General features: G+C 44.0%; 1 protein-coding gene across 1 annotated transcript in view; it reads left to right on the top strand.

Moving 5' to 3' along the window:
• The window catches only part of tmem145 (transmembrane protein 145), a 51897-nt gene extending 29416 nt beyond the window's left edge, over positions 1 to 22481 (top strand). The window contains exons 6-16 of the mRNA XM_055645705.1: positions 5524 to 5608; positions 5692 to 5763; positions 5861 to 5929; positions 10237 to 10317; positions 11166 to 11244; positions 11971 to 12064; positions 13514 to 13686; positions 14235 to 14355; positions 16500 to 16709; positions 18938 to 19018; positions 21768 to 22481. Of these exons, the coding sequence (XP_055501680.1) occupies positions 5524 to 5608; positions 5692 to 5763; positions 5861 to 5929; positions 10237 to 10317; positions 11166 to 11244; positions 11971 to 12064; positions 13514 to 13686; positions 14235 to 14355; positions 16500 to 16709; positions 18938 to 19018; positions 21768 to 21785 (1083 nt within the window). The 3' untranslated portion in view covers positions 21786 to 22481. The remainder of the gene's footprint in view (positions 1 to 5523; positions 5609 to 5691; positions 5764 to 5860; positions 5930 to 10236; positions 10318 to 11165; positions 11245 to 11970; positions 12065 to 13513; positions 13687 to 14234; positions 14356 to 16499; positions 16710 to 18937; positions 19019 to 21767) is intronic.
• Positions 22482 to 23221: the final 740 nt, after the last annotated feature.

Raw genomic sequence — 23221 nt, 5'->3', positions numbered from 1 at the left:
GAATATCGCGGGGAAGTGTTGTTGCCTATTCCTGCTGATTGTGGGCTGCAGGTCAGGAAGTCAACAAATCAATTTGCAGAGGGATGCTTTCTTTACGGAGTTTGCATGTTCTCCCTGTGACCGTGTTGGTATTCTCCAGGTACTCCAGTTCTCTCCCACACTTCAAGGACGTACAGGTTTATAGGCTAATTGGCTTGGTAAAATTGTAAATTGTCCCTAGTCTGTGTAGGATAGTGTTATTATGCGGGGATTGCTGCTCGGTGCCGAGTCGGGGTGGGCAGAAGGGCCTGTTTTCATGCTGTATCTCTAAGCAATTTTTTTTTTTAATTGTCCTCTTCAAGAAACCATAATTGAAGGGAAAGGTGTAGAGATAGTGGAGCTAATTACATTGTTTAAGAGGGAACTGCAGATGCTGGAGAATCGAAGGTTACACAAAAAGGCTGGAGAAACTCAGCGGGTGCAGCAGCATCTATGGAGCGAAGGAAATAGGCAACGTTTCGGGCCGAAACCCTTCTTCAGACTGATCGGGGGCGGGGGTGGGTGGGGACAAGAAAGGGAAAAGGAGGAGTAGCCAGAAGGCTGGGGGATGGGAGGAGACAGCAGGGGGGCTGAGGAAGGGGAGGAGACAGCAAGGACTAACAAAATTGGGAGAATTCGATGTTCATGCCCCCGGGGTGCAGACTCCCCAAACGGAATATGAGGTGCTGTTCCTCCAATTTCCGGTGCTGCTCGCTGTGGCCATGGAGGAGACCCAGGACAGAGAGGTCGGAGGCGGCGTGGGAGGGGGAGTTGAAGTGCTGAGCCACCGGGAGGTCAGCTTGGTTATTGCAGACCGAGCGGATGTGTTCGGCGAAACGATCGCCCAACCTCCGCTTGGTCTCACCGATATAGATCTGCTGACATCTAGAGCAGCGGACGCAATAGATGAGGTTGGAAGAGATGCAGGTAAACCTCTGTCGCACCTGGAACGATTGCTTGGGTCCTTGAACGGAGTCGAGGGGGGAGGTAAAGGGACAAGTGTTGCATCTCTTGCGGTTGCAAGGGAAAGTGCCCGGGGAGGGGGTGGACCGAGAGGGAAGGGAAGAATTGACAAGGGAGTTATGGAGGGAGCGGTCTTTGCGGAAGGCAGATATGGGGGGAGATGGGAAGATGTGGCGAGTAGTGGGGTCACGTTGGAGGTGGCGAAACTGACGGAGGATTACTTTTTGTATGTGACGGCTGGTGGGGTGAAAGGTGAGGACTAGGGGGACTCGGCCCTTGTTGCGAGTGTGGGGATGGGGAGAGAGAGCAGTGTTGCGGGGTATGGAAGAGACCCTGGTGCGAGCCTCATTTATGGTGGAGGAGGGGAACCCCCGTTCCCTGAATAATGAGGACATTTCAGATGTCCTGGTGTGGAACGCCTCATCCGTGGAGCAGATGCGGCGTAGACGGAGGAATTGGGAGTAGGGGATGGAGTCCTTACAGGAAGCAGGGTGGGAAGAAGTGTAGTCCAGATAGCCATGGGAGTCAGTGGGTTTATAGTGTATGTCGGTTAGAAGTCTATCACCTGCATTGGAGATAGTGAGGTCAAGGAATGGTAGGGAAGTGTCGGAAATGGTCCAGGTGTATTTGAGTGCCGGATGGAAGTTAGTGGTGAAGTGGATGAAGTCAGTCAGTTGCTAATTACATTGTTCTAATCACTGATGTTAAGTAAACCTGGAATTTTGTGGGAAGGTAATGATTAGAAGCGAGGCACTTGCTCCTTCTACAGGCGAGAGTTGGTGGCGATGCTTATGCACATTCCAGCAGATGTCACTGGAGTAAGTTGATTTTGTTGCCGTGTGCCTGTGAAGATAGCAGCTTCTCTTCATGAAGCAGCTGGGTATATGGTGGAGAATTAAAGGACCCAAAAGACTATTTTTAAATACAATGCCACCCGTCATTGTTTCATTGTTCTGCTTTGTGCTTTGCATTCATGTGTAAAAAGGAATGCTTTTATTTAGTAGGTTCGCATCAGTAAATCCAAGAATGTCAGTGGTGCGATGCTGTGAGAAACTGATCTGCATTGTCAAAAAATACAAGTTATATGAAATCATGGAAACACACAAGAGTGTAGGTGCTATAACATTGAACAAAAGGGAAGCGCTGGAAGAAGCATTAGAAGACTGAGCAACATTAAAAAACAGCCTGGTCTTACAACAACATGGCAAGAAAGCAGCTAGACGAACTACACAAATTATAAAGCCATAAAGAACTGCAGATGCTGGAATTTTGAGCAAAGAACAAGGTGCTGGAGGAACTCAGCAGGTCAGACATCATCTATGGAGGGAATCTGTGAAGGGTTCTGGCCCAAAACGCCGCCTGTCCATTCCCTCCGCAAATGCTGCCTAATCCACTGAGTTCCTCGAAAGCCTATAGACCCAAGAATCTGCAGGTGCTGCTTTGCGAAAAAAGACACAAAGTGCTGGAGTAACTCAGCGGGCCAGGCAGCATTTCTATAGAACATGGATAGGCGATGTTTTGGTTCAAGATCCTTCTTCAGTATGAAGATCCCAAACATCGCCTATCAAGTGTCTTTTGTTTCCTCCTGCATTTTGAGTTTTGCTTATACATAATAAACTTTCCATGGAAACAGATCATTCAAGAGCAGTAAGGAAGAAGATAACTGTTCAAAGTGACACATGGCAAACTATAAGCCCTTCACAAAGGGAGATCAGTTTCCTGGATGTTTTGCTAGCTGCACAGTGTGGTCTTCTGCACTTCCACTGAATGCGTCATAATCTAATGTATGCTCAGTTTTTTATGTATTACCCTAGTTGGTTTACCTAAACTGTTTCACATTACAATGCAAATATATTATAGGTAATTTAGATCAGAGATACAGCGTGGGCCTACCGAGCTCACGCCTACCATCGATCACCCGTACACTAATTCTAGGGTATCCCCATTTTGCATTCTTCAGACTAATGGAAATTTACAGGTCAATTAATCTCCAAACCTGCATGTCTTTGGAATGTGGGAGGAATCCAAAGCACCCAGAGAAACCTCACGCGGTCACAGGGAGGACGTACAAGCTCCACACAGATAGCACCAGAGGTCAGGATCGAAGCTGGGTGCAGCTCTACTGCTGCACCACTGCCGCCCTTTGATGGAAGAAAATCTGCTTCAACAAGTAACAGATTCAGTATGGGGTTCAAATGAAGATGGCGACATGGCCTTATTTGGAAGAAGGTTACTTCCAGGAGAGGGATATATTTGGGAGAGTCTTGCTGGTTGGGCCAGGTAGTTGGGACATGAGGCACCAATAATCAGCTGTTGAAACTTGGTAAATCTCAGACTTCACCCACGTGTTATCAAATGTGTAAACTGAAGATTTACAGTCTCAGACGATGCCACAGCTGTCTAGTCTGGAATTTCACAGTATAGTGCTGTGGAATTGCCTCCCACAGCTGAGATCCATTTAATTTAGTCTAGGCCGGGGGCATTGGGGGAAGAGATGTCTTTAGTATTTTGCTTTAGTTTAATATTTTTTGATATTTGTAAGTCTTTCAGTTAATTGGATTTGAATATTTCATTAAAAAAAAAATTTTTAACATAAAAATATCAAAATAATAATCACTAAATGTTCTCATGATTTTGACAGATGAAAGTCTGTGCATCTCCACCTTTCCCCAGTTGGAAACACTGCGAAGGGTGTTCATGAGCTTGGGTTTCTTTGTCATCTGGTACCTTTGTCCCACAATGTTGCCGCAAGAAAATAATTTAAAAAGTGGAACAGCCCTACTTTCGTACCCTCCCCTCTACTTTCAGTCTGAAGAAGGATCTCGACCCGAAACGTCGCCCATTTTCTTTCTCCAGAGTTGCTGCCTGATCCACTGAGTTGTAGTATTTGGGCACTTTATGCTTCTGCCCATCTTGAGCATTGGTTTTCATTTTTTTTAGCATTGCATGACATAATTATAGGATGAATGATTTGCTTGTTTGCACTGAACAGGAACATAGTGTCAGAGAGTCTTACAGCGTGGAAACAGGGCCATCGGCCCAATTTGCCCATACCGGCCAACATGTCCGATCTACACTAGTCCCACCTGCCTTCTTTTGGCCCATATCCCTCCAAACCTGTCATATCCATTTACCTGTTTAAATGTTTCTTAAACGATAGTACCTGCCTCAACCATCTCCTCTGGCAGCTCATTTCATACACCCACCACCCATTGTGTAAAAAAGTTACCCCTCAGATTCCTATCAAATCTTTCCCCCCTCACCTTAAACCTATGTCCTCTGGTAAGTAACGGACAAAAGAACAGGCCATTCTGCCCCTCAGGATGTTCTGCCATTCAATAATCTCATGACTTTTCAGTCTCATCCTGAAAACTCTCCCTGCTCTCTTTCCATACTCCCCGATTCCTTTGTTGTGCATATATCTCTCCGTCTCTGCCTTGCATATATTCATAAAACACTGAAATCATGCTCTCTGCGGTAGAGAATTCCAAAGAATCACAGTCTGCAGGGAGACAAAATGTATTCTCTTACATCTGTAACACCTTATTCTGAAACTCTGCCCTCCAGTTCTAGATTCTCCAGCAAGAGAAATATCCTCTCAGCTGTTTGAATGATCACTTTTCAGAACAACGGCACTCAGACCACTGGTCTGACTCTGAGTCTATCTCTGTAATTCCCTTTCCCATTCCAATTCTAATCTCTCTCTGTCTCTTCCTGCTCTGCTCAAGTTCAAAGCAGGCTTGAGGAAGAACACAGTGGCACAGCTGTAGAGTTACTGCCTTACAGCGCCAGAGACCTGGGTTCAATTCTGACCTTGGCTGCTGCACATTTTCCCTGTGACAGTGTGAATTTTTTCCGGGTGCTCCGGTTTCCATCCTCATACCAAGGATATGCAGGTTTGTGGGTTAATTGGCTTTTTTTAATTGTCCTTAGTGTGTACGATAGAACGAGTGCACATTGGTCAGCATGGACCTGGTGGGACAAAAGGCCTGTTTCCATGCTGTATTTCTAAACTAAACTCAACTAAACCCCTCATGTTGCCACAAGAGACTGTAGATGCAGGAACCTGGAGCAAATATGAGTTGCAGGAGGAACTTAGCAGATCAGGGAGCATCTAAGAAGAGAAAGGGTATCTGGATGGTCCAAATAAAAGGCTCTGATCCAAAATGCCAACTATCCATTTCCCTCCACAGATGCTGCATGACCTGCTGACGTTTTCCACCATTTTCTATTTTTTTAATGTAAGATAGCAGTTACTTTTATTGTAACCATAGCTTTAAGATAATTATTTGTCTGTTAAGCAGCTTGTAGTGTTACAAAGCATACAAATTAAGTTTCATTTCTTTTATTCCGTGTGTATGCATGTATATGTGACTAAATTTGTAAAAGCCAAATCTCCTTTACAATAGGAATAGTTGCATTGATGTATTTTCGTGTCATATACCTATGTCAATCATAAACAGTGTAAATTGATGAGATTAGTTGGCCATATTTATTATCAATGATCTGTATTCGATTTTATGTTCTTTGCATTTTAATTAGGGTGGAGGAATAACTTTGGAATACAAAATTAAAATGTCGAATGGGAACTCGTTGTGGAGAAGACAATTTTCTGCCAACCAGATCGGTAAGGATGTTCAGTATCGTTTTTTGTTTTGTTTTTATGGCAGTGATCAAACTAATGGTAATCTCTATCTTTCCTTCTTGCAGGCATTCTTGAAGTACACATACTTTCAGTGTTGTTATTCGTAATTGTACTTGGAGTTTGTATTTATTTTGCCTGTAAGTAACTGACAATTACAAGCTGTTGTATCTGGTATAACTTTATAATGATATCATTTTAAAATAAGCCTTTTAAAGTTTTCATTTTTTTTAATAGATTATTTGAAGAGAAGACATTTACTACATTCTAGCTATCAGATGCTAATGGTCTCAATTGGAACAGAAGGTAAGACCTCTGTCAATCAGCAAAGATAAATTAAATGTCAATGTATAGTTTTTTGCATAATTGATATAATTAATAAAATATCAATGTACTTGCTTTAAGCTATATCCATTAAATCCTTTTATGATGAAAGGGCCCAGAAGTTATGCACAGATTTGTTGAGATGCTGCTTTCAATTCAAATAGTGACAGTGGGAGATATTGGTTTTGATATTTTCTCTGGAACGTCAGAGGTTGAGGGGAGACTTGACAGAAGTATGCCAAATTATGAGAAGCATAGATATAGGGTAGACAGTCAGAAATTTTTTCTCCCTAGGGTGGAAATGTCCAACATTAGAGGGTATAAGGTGAGAGGGGTAAAGTTTAAAGGAGATGTGCAGGGCAAGTATTTTTTTACACAGAGGGTGGTGGGGGCCTGGAACACGCTGCTGGGGATGATGATAGAGGGAGATACGATAATTGCTTTCAAGAGGCATTTGGACAGGTGAGAGGGGAAAACTTTAATGGAGATGTGCTTGGTATGTTTTCTACACACAGAGAGGTGAGGGCCTGGAATGCATTGCCAGGGGTGATGGTGTAGGCAGATACGATTGTGGGGTTTAAGAGGCTTTTAGATAGACACATGACAGGCAGAGTAGATCAGTTTAACGTGGCATCATGTTCTGCATGAACATGGTGGGCGGGTCGGAGCTGTACTGTTTTATGTTCTATCTTTTCCCTTAGGTTTGTAACAAGGGAATTGCCATGGTGAGATCAGTAATTACTTGGGGAAGTTGGTGACCGACCATTTTCATTTTCTGGGTGACCCACTAGTTGAGTTCAAATTTTGGCAATGCACTGTTGTGAGCATCATTGGGACAAGTCAGTTCCCAGCATAAACAACACCAGCAAACAAGTAAATCTTGCACCAATATCACCACCATATGATAATGGGAACGGGCATGAATGAAAAGTGCAAAGTTGCTCAGAATCATATTAAGACTGCATATCTGCTACATCCTGTGTTCCCCATGTGGCCTCCAATACATCAACGAGACCAAGCGTAGACTTGGCAACTGTTTTGCCGAACACTTGAGCTCGGTCTGCCAAGGCCTACTGGATCTCCCGTTTGCTAACCATGCTAACTCCTCTTCCCATTCCCATACTGACCTTTCTGCCCTGGGTCTCCTCCAATACCAGAGTGAGGCAACATGGAAACTGGAGGAAAAGCACCTCACCGATGGGTAGCTTATAACCCAATGGTATGAACATTGAATTCTCCAATTTTTTTGTAACCTCTACCCATCCTCCCCACTTACCCTTTCTCCCCCAATCCCCCCTTCCAGCCCCCCCCCCCTTTTCCCCGTGCCCACCTGGACTTGCACCTATTTCTCCCCTCCACCCATACTCCTTGATCCGGCTTCACAATGTGCAACTCTTCAATCCTTGCCCGCCACGTTTTGTCCTGTCTCTCCTCTCTCCCAACTTTTCTTCCCTGCTCTCCCCCAATCTCACTACAATCAGTTTGAAGAAGGGACCTGACCCGAATTGATACCTATCCAATGTTTAAGAAGGAACTGCAGATGCTGGAGAATCGAAGGTACACAAAAAAGCTGGAGAAACTTAGCGGGTGCAGCAGCATCTATGGAGCGAAGGAAATAGGCAACGTTTCGGGCCGAAACCCTTCTTCAGACTGATCGGGGGCGGGGGTGGGCGGGGACAAGAAAGGAAAAAGGAGGAGGAGCCCGAAGGCTGGGGGATGGGAGGAGACAGCAGGGGGACTGAGGAAGGGGAGGAGACAGCAAGGACTAACAAAATTGGGAGAATTCGATGTTCATGCCCCCAGGATGCAGACTCCCCAAACGGAATATGACCCACTGACTCCCATGGCTATCTGGACTACACTTCTTCCCACCCTGCTTCCTGTAAGGACTCCATCCCCTACTCCCAATTCCTCCGTCTACGCCGCATCTGCTCCACGGATGAGGCGTTCCACACCAGGACATTTGAAATGTCCTCATTATTCAGGGAACGGGGGTTCCCCTCCTCCACCATAAATGAGGCTCGCACCAGGGTCTCGTCCATACCCCGCAACACTGCTCTCTCTCCCCATCCCCCCACTCGCAACAAGGGCCGAGTCCCCCTAGTCCTCACCTTTCACCCCACCAGCCGTCACATACAAAAAGTAATCCTCCGTCAGTTTCGCCACCTCCAACGTGACCCCACCACTCGCCACATCTTCCCATCTCCCCCCATATCTGCCTTCCGCAAAGACTCCCTACCTATGTTCAAGACACCTCAGACACTCTCCGTCGTCTCCGCGCATTCCATTCTCTAGGCCCTCACCCCCTCATCTTCACCATGGACGTCCAGTCACTCTACACCTCCATCCCCCACCACGATGGTCTCAAAGCCCTCCGGTTCTTCCTCGACCAGAGAAGCAACCTATACCCAGCCACTGACACTCTCCTCCGCCTAGCGGAGTTGGTCCTTACCCTCAATAACTTCACGTTCGACTCCTCCCATTTCCTCCAAATTCAAGGCGTAGCTATGGGCACACGCATGGGCCCCAGCTATGCCTGCCTATTTGTCGGTTACGTCGAGCAATCATTGTTCAATACATACCAGGGCCCCATCCCCGACCTCTACCTCCGCTACATCGACGACTGCTTTGGTACCACCTCCTGCACCCGCACACAACTGACTGACTTCATCCACTTCACCACTAACTTCCATCCGGCACTCAAATACACCTGGACCATTTCCGACACTTCCCTACCATTCCTTGACCTCACTATCTCCATTACAGGTGATAGACTTTTGACCGACATACACTATAAACCCACTGACTCCCATGGCTATCTGGACTACACTTCTTCACACACTGCTTCCTGTAAGGACTCCATCCCCTACTCCCAATTCCTCCGTCTACGCCGCATCTGCTCCACGGATGAGGCGTTCCACACCAGGACATCTGAAATGTCCTCATTATTCAGGGAACGGGGGTTCCCCTCCTCCACCATAAATGAGGCTCGCACCAGGGTCTCTTCCATACCCCGCAACACTGCTCTCTCTCCCCATCCCCCCACTCGCAACAAGGGCCGAGTCCCCCTAGTCCTCACCTTTCACCCCACCAGCCGCCACATACAAAAAGTAATCCTCCGTCAATTTCGCCACCTCCAACGTGACCCCACCACTCGCCACATCTTCCCATCTCCCCCCATATCTGCCTTCCGCAAAGATCGCTCCCTCCATAACTCCCTTGTCAATTCTTCCCTTCCCTCTCGTACCACCCCCTCCCCGGGCACTTTCCCTTGCAACCGCAAGAGATGCAACACTTGTCCCTTTACCTCCCCCCTCGACTCCGTTCAAGGACCCAAGCAATCGTTCCAGGTGCGACAGAGGTTTACCTGCATCTCTTCCAACCTCATCTATTGCGTCTGCTGCTCTAGATGTCAGCAGATCTATATGGGTGAGACCAAGCGGAGGTTGGGCGATCGTTTCGCCGAACACCTCCGCTCGGTCCGCAATAACCAAGCTGACCTCCCGGTGGCTCAGCACTTCAACTCCCCCTCCCACTCCGTCTCCGACCTCTCTGTCCTGGGTCTCCTCCATGGCCACAGCGAGCAGCACCGGAAATTGGAGGAACAGCACCTCATAGTCCGTTTGGGGAGTCTGCATCCTGGGGGCATGAACATCGAAGTCTCCCAATTTTGTTAGTCCTTGCTGTCTCCTCCCCTTCCTCAGTCCCCCTGCTGTTTCCTCCCATCCCCCAGCCTTCGGGCTCCTCCTCCTTTTTCCTTTCTTGTCCCCGCCCACCCCCGCCCCCGATCAGTCTGAAGAAGGGTTTCGGCCCGAAACGTTGCCTATTTCCTTCGCTCCATAGATGCTGCTGCACCCGCTGATACCTATCCAAGTTCTCCAGAGATGCTGCCTGACCCGCTGAGTTACTCCAGCACTTTGCATCCCTTTTTTTACCCGCATGTACACTATTTTCATCTGTGCAATGTCTGCAATTCTGATGATGCATGGTCAAATTTCTTGAAGAAAATTTTATCATGTTATCAGTCGTGAAACAGGGTATGTGAATATTTCACTATTTTTGCCTATTAAAATAATTTGATGGAGACACAATACTTAAATGTTTCTTAGTTGTACTCTTTGAAGCTGCTCGGTACTTTGAAGATATTGTTCTCATTTTTTATAAATTACTTTGAAAATATATCTGTGACAGCACAGTTGGTGGTAAGGAATAAAGACAGTAATGGATAGAAAAGTGAATGTTTGAAAATGAAAGATATGTATAATTTGTTATTTTTCATATCTTTCTAGTTCTAGGTCATTTCTTCTTAGGCATTCACTTTGGCATTTATGCACTGAATGGTGTAGGTTGTGAGTCTGTCAAAATAATCGGTAAGCAAGCAGTATTAATGGCACCATGTGAATATTTCAGTTTCATTATATAGCTCTGTCAAAGAGCGAGGCATCTATTAGTGAACATAATGATATTACATTAATAAGTCATCTACTGCATTACAAATATGATCATATAACTGCTGATAAAATTGAATTGTGCAGTATCAGAATGCAATTGCAAACTCTATTACATTTCCTTGGCCTACGCTGAGAACTAAGGGGGTTGCTGTCGAGACCTAAGAGAGACTCGGCACGGAGGAGGAGGAGGAGGAGGAGGGGACAAGAAGGGACCAACATTACTTAAAGAGTACTTTTTGTAACTTTGTCGACTCTTTTCTGTACTTAGTATGCAAACACAAAGAATTTCACAGTACCTAGGTACATGTGACAATAATGTATCATCATCATCATCATCATCATCATCATCATCATCATCATCATCGTCATCATTATTTTATTTGCAGTTAAAATAATATAAGGGAAACATGTGGAATTGTGGAATTTATTGCCACAGACGGCTGTGGTGCCCAAGTCAACGGATATTTTAAAGGCGGGAATTGACAGATTTTTGATTAGTGCAGGTGTCAGGGGTTATGGGGAGAAGGCAGGAGAATGAGGTTGAGAGGGAAAGATAGATTAGCACCGTTGAATGGCGGAGTAGATTTGATGGGCCGAATGGCCTAATTCTGCTCCTAGAACATGAACTTATATACTGTATACATCGTAACTGTTATTCTGCTAATGATGTTCAAAACTTTCCTTTATCCATGCTGTGACATTTCTGTAAAATATTTGCCAATTTTTCTTCTGTTCATTTCTGTTCTTTTCTTCTGTTATTTCCACAGGATGCTTGTTGCTGGTGATTAGCTATTTACTGCTTGTTCCAATGCTTCTCCTAATGAGCCATGGATTTACAATTACAAGGTGAAAATCATTCACATACAATTTAGTAGAAATGTTAGAGTTCAGCTGAAGATTAGTAAAATAATTTTAAAGTTACGAACAATTTTGAACTGCCATTCCTCACCAAATGGATAAAAAACAGACAACACGCAGGACACAAAGTGCTGGAGTAACTCAACGGGTCAGGCAGTGACTCTGGAGAACATAGATAAGCAACATTTCGGATCTCTCTGAGTTATTCCAGCACTTTGTGTCCTTTTTTGTAAAGCAGCATCTGGAGCTCCTTATTCCGACAGAAAACTCGGCAGGTCAGGCAGCATCAATAAAGACACAAAATGCCGAAGTAAATCAGCGGGTCAGGCATCATATTTGGAGAACATGGATAAGTGACGATTTGGGTCGTGACCTTTCTTCAGCCTGAAATGAAACGCCACCTATCCAATAAGAATTTAGCGTAGTAGAATTTCGGCCCAACTTACCCACACCGACCACCATGTCCCTTCTACACTAGTCCCACCTGCCTACATGTGGCCCATAACCCTCTAAATCTATCCTATCCATGTATCTGTCCAAATGTTTCTTAAACATTGTGATAGTACCTGCCTCAACTACTTCCTCCGGCAGCTCGTTCCATACACACATCACCTTTAAGACTAGGAATTGCAGTAAAACAAATATGGTGGATTTTGTTTAAGCAAATTATAACACAATATTTATAACACAATATTTTTTATTCCATGAAACTAGGACGAAGATTCGCCATTCTAGTGCGGTTGCTATCTGTTTGGTGGTGGTCACCTTTGCAATTATGTACACCTGGTTTTTCATTGATGAGAAACATGTAAGTGGTTACAGATGAGACCTTTGAACTTTCACTAAGCATTCTTAGCATTAGGGTACTTAATGTCATTTATAGTGTCGGAGCCTGAGGTATAGTGAAATTCATTTTTGTATACAGTTTAGTACAGGTATCACTACAAATAAGCACTTAGATATATCTTAGAAAAGCATCTCAGATACAGTACCCTCCAGTGAATACTGTTCTTCACCTGTTAGGTCAAATCCAAGGAGTATTATACGTTCCTGATCTCATTAGTCATCATCCATTATTGCAGCAGCGGCAGAAAGGGTGCTACTTGCATTAGGATACGTTTCCTGTAAAGCACTACCTGGTGAGGTTGATGATGCTAGGCCCAAGTGCCAGCAGCTACAACAGTAAATCTGTCGAGTAGCCTGCACTGAATCTGCATAATATTATATTAAGTTTTTACTTTAGTTATTGTCACATGTACCTCGGTAGGTACAGTGCAAAGCTTTTTTGTTGCGTGCTAACCAGTCAGCGGAAAGACTATACATGATTACAATCGAGCCATCCACAGTGTTCAGATACATAATAAAGGGAATAATGTTTAGCGCAAGATAAAATCCATTGAAGTCCGATTAAAGATGGTCCGAGGGTCTCCAATGAAGTAGATAATAGCTCAGGACTGCTCTCCAGTTGTTGATAGAATTGTTGATAGCAGATAGTCCAGTCATTATCACTCTGCTCTGTAACAAAACTAGCTGTGCAGGAATCTGTGGCTCCATTTACAATATTATTTCATTGACACACTTCAAATATATGTTGGCCGTTTGATGATTTTTGAAAGATTTCAGTAAGAAAACCCCCTTCTACTGCTTTTAGGGAATTCTAAAATTTCAAGAGCACACTGGAAATCCCCTCCGGAAGTCCTCCTGAAAATGTGGTGCCCAGGCCGGGTGAGGCAGCCGAGCTCAACCTCATCTGGACATTCGTGGCCGATCGGCAGGTTGAATTTTCACCCTGTGGCCAGGGCCGTGAAATACTGACCCGGCCGGAGCCGGCAGATCTGTTCTCGCAGCCGGACTCCATGACCGATCGGTGGGTCGAATTTTCCTGCTGCGGCTGGGGCTCTGGAACTCTGGCCTGGCCACAGCCGGCAGATCCATTCCCATAGCTGAGGCCGACATTACAGGCTGGTAACTCAGCAGCCTCGGCGCTTTGTTCCGGTACCATTTGACTCCTCTCAGAGGCTGTGACCTCTGTTGGTCCAGCAAATCCAGCAAGGCTCAGGAACCAAAGCTGCTGGAAAATCGGTGGTGGACCAGTATTGAGAAAGGGAAGAAACCTAAACACTCCTTTGGATGAATGTGCATCGGAACTAGATTTAGTGTTGAATGCAAATAGACTTGTTTTTAATAGGCTAAATGAAATAAAAGGCCTAATCTCAGCATTTATATATTAATATGAAATACATTTTGATTTGTACAGCTTATAGATCCAGGAAGGATACAAAGTTTATTTGAATCCTCTGTTGGCTATGCTATGACCACCTTACAGTTTCTGGCAGCATTTTGGTTTATACAGTCAACATATAAAATCATGCAAGAGCATCCTGAGAAACGGCCATTTTATCTTCTCTTCTTCCCTGCGTTCACTTTTTGGTAAGTTACCCTAACAGGTAATTGCACTGAACCTTTATGAGTGAGATGTGTGTCATCCATGGCTGTTATTCACTTCGGCCACTCTAACAGCTGATCCCAAATCCACGACTCTACCACCATCAACTGTAAGCATGGGGAACATCACCCACACCACGTTACTCTTAATTCGCACGTCATCTCGGACTTGAAAATATTTTGGCAGTCCTTCATCGTTGCAGGATGTAAATTGTGCAACTCAGTCTCTCAGCGCTGTGGAAGTATCTTCATTAGAGATACTGCAGTAGTTTAGCCGTGGAATCGTTTACAGGGATATGAGACAAACGCGGGTAAATGGGGCCTCTTGGTCGGTATGGAAGAGTTGGGCCAAAGGGCCTGTTTCTGTGCTCGATGAATCTAGGTGGCTCATCACACCTAAGGTTCAATTAAGGATGGTCTGCCTACTTGTCCCAAAACAAAATGCAGGAATTCTCTCGCTAAATTGACTTTGCACTGTGAATTATAATTGGATAAACTTGTGCACCTACTTTATCTGATTCTCTTCCTGAAAGGTTTTTTGCAGTGCCTGTTAGCAGCCTTTTTGGACAATTTATGATTCCAAACTGGAAACGTGAACGTGTCATGAGTACAGTTTTGCTGCTATTGAAGTTCTACGTCTATGCTGTGATGTTGGTAGGTAAAGAGCTATAAACATTTACGCTGCTGAATGCAACTTAATTGTGCTGGACTAATATGCATTTCATAAGACCATAAAAAATAGTAGAATTAGGCCATTCGGCCCATCGAGCCTGCTCCGCCATTTGATCATGGCTGATCTATTTGTCCCCCTCAACCCCATTCTCTTGCATTGTCTCCTGTAACCTTTGACACCCTTACTAATCAAGAACCTATCAATCTCTACTTTAAAAATACCCAATAACCTGGGCTCCATAGCCGTCTGTGGCAATGAATTCCACTGATTTACCATTCTCTAGCTAAAGAAATTCCTCCTCATCTCTCTTCGAAAGGTACGTCCTTTTATTCTGAAGATGTGCCCTCTGGTCCAAGACTCTCCCACCACAGCAACCATCCTCTCAGCATTCACTCGATCTCAGTCTCTCTCAGTCTGAAGAAGGGTCTCACCCCGAAACGTCACCTATTCCTTTTATTCAGAGATGCTGCCTGACCCTCTGCGTTACTCCAACATTATGTGTCTATATCCACCCCATCTAGGCCTTTCATTATTCGGTAGGTTTCAATGAGATTCCAGCCTCATCTTTCTAAACACCAACGAGGACAGTACAGTATCATTTGTTCTACTTTATCATTTTGTTGTATTAAAAACATTTGAAATGTTGATATCCTGAGAAAATTCTTAGCATAAACATAAATGGGTACATTTTCACAATGAAAATATATGCTCATAACGTACTTTGGCAATGGAGTCATTGCTTTCTCATGGCACGCTAGCAAGGATGGGTTAGAAGCAATGTCAAAGAGACCACTGTTATATGGGATTCCAGGTCAGTTGCAAACTCAAGAAGACACAGTGGCACAGCGGTAGAGTTGTGCCTTCTGGGCCTGTCCCACTTACGCGATTTTTCAGCGGACTGCCGGCTGAAAAACCGGGAAAACCGGGAACTGGAACGGTGACTGTCAGAGTGGAACATACACACACACACACATCGCAAAGGTGGGGGTCAGGGCAAGCGGGGGTGGGCGCTGTCTGAAATTCACATGGTGCAAAGCGAAGATGACACACCGCGATGAACAGGAAGGTTAAGATGGCTAACACAGTGTACAGTAAGTCCTTTAAAAGATGGGGGGGGGGGGGGGGGGGGGGGGGGGGGGGGGGGGGGGGGGGGGGGGGGGGGGGGGGGGGGGGGGGGGGGGGGGGGGGGGGGGGGAAGAAGGAGTGTACACAACTGTTAAGAAGCCAGACAACTTTTAATAAGCCAGAGATACACAGATGTGAAGTTCGGCGGACATTTAACATTACCGGTCGGTTTTCCTTGGTTCTGAAAACTCCTGCTGACGTTTTTTTTCCTCAATGAGCCAATGAAAATGACCGGTCAGCAAAGGCGATTAACTAAAACCACCCACGACTATCTTGCCTACCTACAACTACATGGCGACCCGACTACTACAACTGCACTTACGACTACAGGATTATTGATTATCTTCATGGCAACCAATTTCGCAGAAAATCTTTCACCATGTTGAAAAATTTGCACCGACCATACTGAGGCCGCGACTAGTTCCCAGAATGCGGGAACTCCTCGCGACCATGAAGGAGACTCACCATAGACCACCAACATGTAGCGACTACGGGGCGAGCGCAAAGTCCCTGCACTTAGTCGCCTAAGTGGGACAGGCCCATTAGAGCGCCGGAGACCCGAGCTCAATCCTGACTACGGGTGCTGTCTTTACGGAGTTTGTACATTCTCCCTGTGAACACATGGGTGTCCTCCCACATTCCAAACAGTTCAGTTTTGTTGGTTAATTGACTTCAGTAAAAAATTAGAAATTGTCCCTAGTCTATAGAATAGTTCTAGTGCATGGGATGATTGCTGGTCAGCGCAGACACAGTGGGTCAAAGGGCTTGTTTACCGTACTGATGTATCTCTAAAGTCTAAAGTGATTGCACCTAAATTATTGTGTGTTTATAAAATACAGCAGTTTGAATTAAACACAGTGGTTTATTAAATAAATGTAAATCAAAAGGAAAGTAGCAATTTACCCTACATAAAATTGACATGATTTTCAAAATTGGCAAATCACGTGTAGTTTTAGTTAATATTTGAACGTATTCTATCATTCATATAAATTTTGTTCAGTTTCTAACCAGGCCATTCCAAACAAACGCAAGATTTCCCTTTCACATTGACACCTCACGGATCGCACTTATGAGATATGCTTCGGAATCCCAGGAAAGCTTTGTAAAATTTGGACGTCGTGTATGCAGAAATATCAGCGTCACGAGCTTCATCAACAGGGAATCCAGAGGTACCACTGCTAATGGGCCCAAAAGATGTACCTTGCAGGAGGTAAGGTAATAGTTATTCCCCGAGTTTAATTATCTAAATTTAAAATATTCCACCCACTAGAAATCTCAAAAACAAGGCAGAAAATGCTGAAAATACTTCTCAGGTGAGGCAGCTCAAGTGGACAAAGAGAAGCAAAGTTAACATTTCAAGCAGTAGACCTTTCCACTAACTTGAAATGTTAACTGTTTCTTTCTCCACAGATACTGCCTGTTCCTTTGAGAGTTCCCAGTATTTTATTTCATTGGGGTCTTAAGGCCCTGTCCCACTTTCCCGAGTTACTCACGAACTCTCCCGAGTTTTCCCAATACACTAACACTATCCTACACACAATTCACAATTTTACCAAAGCCAAATTAACCTACAAACCTATACGTCTTTGGAGTGTGTGAGAAAACAGAAAGCCCACGCGGTCATGGGTAGAACGTACAAACTCCGTACAGACAGCACCCACAGTCAGGCTCGAACTTGGGTCTCTGGCGCTATAAGGAAACAGCTCTACTGCTGCACCGCCATGAATTCTCCTGTCCATGCCTCTCCCAATCACTTGGTCAGTAATCTTTGGTTGTTGATTTCTTCTTAAGGAAATTAGGCCCTTTCTATCTCAGTTGTCATTGTTCAAAACAAAATTCATCCATTCTGTCCCATGTTTCCTCATAGCAAAAGTTATCTTGCCCCGGCAATGTCTTCGTAAATCTACCTGGTACACCTTCTTAAGCTTTCATTATCCTTGTAATATAGTAATCAGAACTGTATGTAGTAGTGCTAGACCTTTGGGAACTAGTAATTTAAACATTAGGATGACCCATCCCCTCCACTCAGTTATTCTGTAATTCAACTGGTAAAGGAGGATTACCAACAAAAACTAATCAATACCCTTGCTGAAGCAATCTTTGAATAAGTGAGCGAATGAAACTTTAAACTCTCCGTTTCTAGATATTTTGAACCCAGTATGTAGATGCAGTGGACGCACTGCTATTCTTTATATTATGCGGCTGGACGAAGGGAGGATGTTGGTTTGCAGGTCGACCAAGGTAGGCGACAGCTGTAGCCTGGGGCTTGCCTGAATTGAGCCCCACTCATAACAAGTGGAGTGTGGACTGGACGTGGAAAATGGCGCAAAAACATGCGCCTCACAAGCGGGATCAGTGAACTATTTCTATACAATTGCTAATCGGGGATGCCAATACACTACTGTACTGTTTGCAAGAAAATAATTTGACTGTGTGTTTGCACTTTGCATGTGTGACAATAAAGCATCATTAAACCATTGAACCATTGCTAGGATTAGTATTTCTACATACATACATCTCTTGAAAATATGATCAAACCACATGAAGGGCCTAGATTTGTTTTAGAAGACACGACTACCATTGGAAAGTGTGGGAAAGGTGGATTGGATCACACAACACATGGTGATTGAGGCTGCAGATTGTCAAGGGAAGGGAGGCCTGAAGGGCATAAGAACTTTCAGCATTTACAAGCGGGAGATGAATGACTTTGAGCAATCCAAGTCTGCATGATGATGCAGTGAGAGGGATTTAGATTATAGCCCCTATCCCACTTTCCCGAGTTACTCAAGAATTCTCCCGAGTTTTCCCCTTGATTCAAACTCGGAGAATGTCCGTAGCAAGTCCGTAGGAGTCCGTAGATATTTTGTAGCGGCTTGTAATGCCAGCCGTAGGTACTCGGGGCATCAGGTAAGTCGGGACGTTTTTTCAGCATGTTGAAAAATGTCCACGAGTAAAAAAATAGCCCCGCGTACTTACGGCTGGCATCTCCGAGTTTGAATCAAGTGAAAAACTAGGGAGAATTCGTGAGTAACTCGGGAAAGTGGGACAGAGGCTTAAGGCAGGAAGATTTAGCAGAAAGTTCCAGTGCTGGAGTAAATTAGCGGATCAGGCAGCATCAGTGGAGAACATCCATAGGATCCTATCCATGTTCTCCAGAGATGCTGCCTGACCCGCTGAATTACTCTAGCACTTTGTGTCTTTTCTTTGTAAACCAGCGTCTGTAATTCATTGTGTCCACATTACTAGGAAGTTACAAAGTGATAAAAATGTTAAAGGTGAGGAAAAGGTCGTATTCTTATTCTGACACATTCTAATCAATTTCATCTATTTAATGCTGACATTGTTTATTGCTTCAAGTTTTTTTGCCAGTGCCTAGATATTTGATATACTCTGATATGTAATTGTGCTATCCTTTACCTTATTTCTTTCATTATATAGGATGCAGATATGACCAGAGATCTCTTGGAAAGAACTAATAGTCAGATTGATTGCAGATTTGAATTTGCTAAAATGCAAGAGGTATAACACAGTAAATCTTTTCATCAAAATAATCTTATCAATTAAAACTCTAATTATTTAAGCAGTAGACACTCTTCAAATGTTTGTAACTACTATCTGATCTCCTTTCACTCAGAGGGTGATCTGCTTTTGTACAGAGTGTAATGGGTATATGATCTACCAAAGGTGGTAGTTGAGGCATGTATCATAACAATATTAAAATTATATTTAGACAGGTACATATGAAAAGGAATGATTTAGAGGGATGTGATCCAAACACAGGCAGGTGGTTCTAGTGTAGATGGGGCATCTTGGGCAAGTTGGGCTGAAGGGCCTGTTTCCATCCTGTATGACTCTATGGCTATGACTGTATGATTCCTTTGGCATTGCTCAGACTGTGACCTGGCTGTTGGGATGCTTAATTACTAAATGAGAGCTGTATGTTTATCTGACCTGGGATAACTCTGAGGAGAATTTATTAATTAGTAGTTTGTGCATTCTTAGTTCTTGTCCTTAATTAGAGGACAACTTATTGAAGTCAGAAGAAGTAGGAAACAACTGAGTTCTTTAATGGATGACTTTGGCATTACAGACTTGGTCATAAGTTTAGTTTAGTTTAGAGATACAGCGTGGAAACCGGCCCTTCGGCCCACCGGGTCCCTGCCGACCAGCAATCCCCGCACATTGACATTTTTACATTTACCAAGCAAATTAACCTACATACCTGTACGTCTTTGGAGTGTGGGAGGAAACCAAAATCTCGGAGAAAACCCACGCAGGTCACGGGGAGAACATACAAACTTCGTACAGACAGTGCCCGTAGTCGGGATCGAATCCGGATCTCCGGCACTGCATTTGCTGTAAGGCAGCAACTATACTGCTGCGCCACCGTGTCGTACATAAGAGTCATATAGCATGGAAACCGACCCAACTTATCCATGCTGCCCAAAATGCCCATCTAAGCTAGTGCCATCTGCCTGCATTTGACCCATATCGCTCACCCTCTCCTGTCCATGTACCTGTCCAAATATCTTTTGTTATTGTACCTGCCTTAACCTCTGGCCACTCATTCCATATATGTACCACCCTGTGTGTGAAATACTTGGCCTTCTGGATCCTATTAAATCTTTCCCTTCCTACCTTAAACCTATGCTTTCTAATTCTTAATTACCCAACCCTACGAAAAGACAGAGTGCTGGAGGAAACCAGAAGCATGGCAATATCTATGAAGGGAATGGGCAAGCGACGTTTTTGGTCAGGGCTCTTCCTCAGACTGTTGAAATGAGGGGAAGAAGGTGGAAAAGAGAAGTGGAATGGGCGGGGAAGGAAAGCCTGGCAAGTGATAGGTAGATATGCATTGGGGGGTGATTGGAAGATGGTTGGAGGTGGTTACAAAGACTAGAGGTGAAAAGAAGAGAAAAGAGTGTTAGTTAAAGAAGGGGAGCAATTTAATGCTGGAGGGAAGGATATGGGTGGAAGGAGAAGTAGGAAAGAGGGGTTTAAATGAGAGATAGGAATGGGGTTGGGAAAGTAACGTACATGGGGGAAAGGAGCAGCGTGCCTGGGATGGCGGAGAGAAGGGTGCACACTAGTGTGGGTGGGGCAGAGGAAAGAGGTGGGGTAGGGGGTATTACTTGAAACTGGTGGTCAATGTTCATACAGTTGGGTTGTAAGCCACCCAAGCAGGAAAGCTTTGTAAAATTTGGACGTCGTGTATGCAGAAATATCAGCGTCACGAGCTTCATCAACAGGGAATCCAGAGGTACCACTGCTAATGGGCCCAAAAGATGTACCTTGCAGGAGGTAAGGTAATAGTTATTCCCCGAGTTTAATTATCTAAATTTAGGCCCAGTTCTTCCAGTCGGAGTGGGCCTCACTCTGGCAATGGTGGAGAGGGGAAAAGGAAGACCTTGCCGATATTGCTCTCCACACTGTCCTCTCCCACCCCCTCTCAGTCAGGGCACTGTGTTTTCGGAAATACTTGATCAGGTCCCATGGTTTTATCTACCATCTTTTGTTTATCTACCCTCATAGGTTTCAAGTACAGTACTTTGAAAAGTACTTTACCACAGACATATTATAGAAAATAGAATAAGTATTAAATTTCCAATAATTTTAAATTGTCAGCCATGATATATTGTCAACCATATATAGACACAAAGTACTGGAGTAAATCAGCAGGTCAGGCAGCATCTCTGGAGAAAAAGGATTGGACATGTTCCAGGTCGAGACCCTTCTTCCAGGTCACTTTGTGCCTATGATATAAACTGACATTTGCAGTTCTTTGTTTCTACCATATATACAGCATATACAGTTTGCATTTAAAGAGGAAATTTAAACCTGGTGAAAAATAAGCATGTGAAAAAATGCTAGATGCACTCAAGAGGCCCTGTCGAGAGAGAATCATGGGTCGTTTCAGGTTAAGGATCTTTCATTAGAACTCTAATAAGAGTTCTAATAAAAGTTAACTGACCAGAAATATTAATCTAGTTTTCCTCTCTCCATAGCCAGACCTGTTAAGGATTTCCAGCATTTTCTGTTTTTTATTGTGTAGAGCTTTGTGACTTGCGTTATGATTGCCAGCATGGGGAATTTGGAGAAACGTATGTACAAGGTTAAAGAGAAGATCAGAAATGATGTTCGAAATTACTAAGGTTTATGTTAAATTAAGTAGGGGAAAATATTTCCATTGACACAAAAGTTAGCAACCGTTAAGATTATGTAATGTCTGGTTCAGGTATTAACTTGTTTCTCTTTTTGTTTAATTGAGACAAACCTGCAGATTTAATGAAGAAGTCACTAAGATCTCCACTCACAGCAAAGCCGCGGATTGGTTTGGATGCAACTCTGATGCTAAAAGTGAACGTGTAATGTCCAATGTAACAGCATTATTGTTAGTAGTTGGTCCGAGTTTACGGCCATAATCAGCACACCACGTTCAGAAATCTTATGTATTCCCCACTTATTATTTAAACTCTGTATTTCAAGCATGCTCTCTCACACTGGAAATAAATATTGCCGTTATCATGGTGAAACATTTGTTTTTATGTCGATAATTGAAAGACAGTACATTTTTTTCAAAGTAAGGGTTTGAATGTGGATGACATATATCATGAAACTTCAACTTCCTGAATAGGAATTATCTTTGTTTACAGATAAGCTATTAAAAACTTCTGTATGAATAGAACACTAATGAAAACACTCATGAATTCTTAGTTTTGAAATAGAGCGTAGAAGCGGGCCCTTCAGCCCACCATGTCAGTGTGCTCATTAATAATCACCCGTACATTAGTTCTATCTTACATACTGGGGACAATTAACTCTCAAGCCTATGTGTCTTTGGATTGTGGGAGGAAACCGGAGTACCTGGAGAAAACCCACGCGGTCATGAGGAGAACTTCGTACAGACTGCACCTGTACTCAGATTTAAACCCGGGTCTCTGGCGCTGTAAAGCAGCAACTCGAACGCTGCGTTACTGTGCCGCTGTTCTCTAAACTGTACATTTTTGCAAGAAGTGGCAATAAATGCATGATTTTTAGTTGAAGAGGGGCTTTATAGATTCTATACTTCTCCTGGCATTGATGTTGCATGATTCTCTGAATATTTACACTATTTTTCATTTTGTATAAGTAGAAGTTGCTCACATTAAAAGGGCCATTGCTCAGAAACCTCTCTGCAAATAGTAATTGAACACACTGGTTAAATTCTGCTTGCAATGCCTGAATAAGCTTGTAATATATGTCCAGAATTACACACGAGTGCAGCCATGCAATTTGTCTTTCGCAGTCTTATTACCTCCTGCATTCACAGCTCTTGCCATTGGTTTGACTTCCTTACTGCTTTGTGACCAGCCCTGTTGGGTTTAGTGTGCTTTTGATCCAGTAGCCCCTGAAACCCAGAGATATCATTCTCATATACTTATCTCCATTAATTGTCATTTGCCATTCATCAGTTTGTTCTAACAATCTGTAGGAAGGAATCTAAACCGGGGCAGTGAATAATTAGTACGGGTGTCAGAGGTTATGGGGAGATGGCAGGAGAATGGGGTTAGGAGGGAGAGATAGATCAGCCATGATTGAATGGCGGAGTAGACTTGATTGGCCGAGTGGCCTAATTCTACTCCTATGACCTAACTGCAGATGCTGGTTTATACCAAATATAGACACAACTGCTCTAGTAACTCAGCGGGTCAGGCAGTATCTCTGGAGGAAAATAATAGGTGA

This window comes from Leucoraja erinacea, chromosome 14 (genome assembly GCF_028641065.1).
Source record: "Leucoraja erinacea ecotype New England chromosome 14, Leri_hhj_1, whole genome shotgun sequence".
Taxonomy (NCBI): Eukaryota; Metazoa; Chordata; class Chondrichthyes; order Rajiformes; family Rajidae; genus Leucoraja; species Leucoraja erinaceus.
The sequence above is the reverse complement of the archived record's forward strand: the minus strand, read 5'-3'. Positions and strand labels throughout refer to the sequence as shown.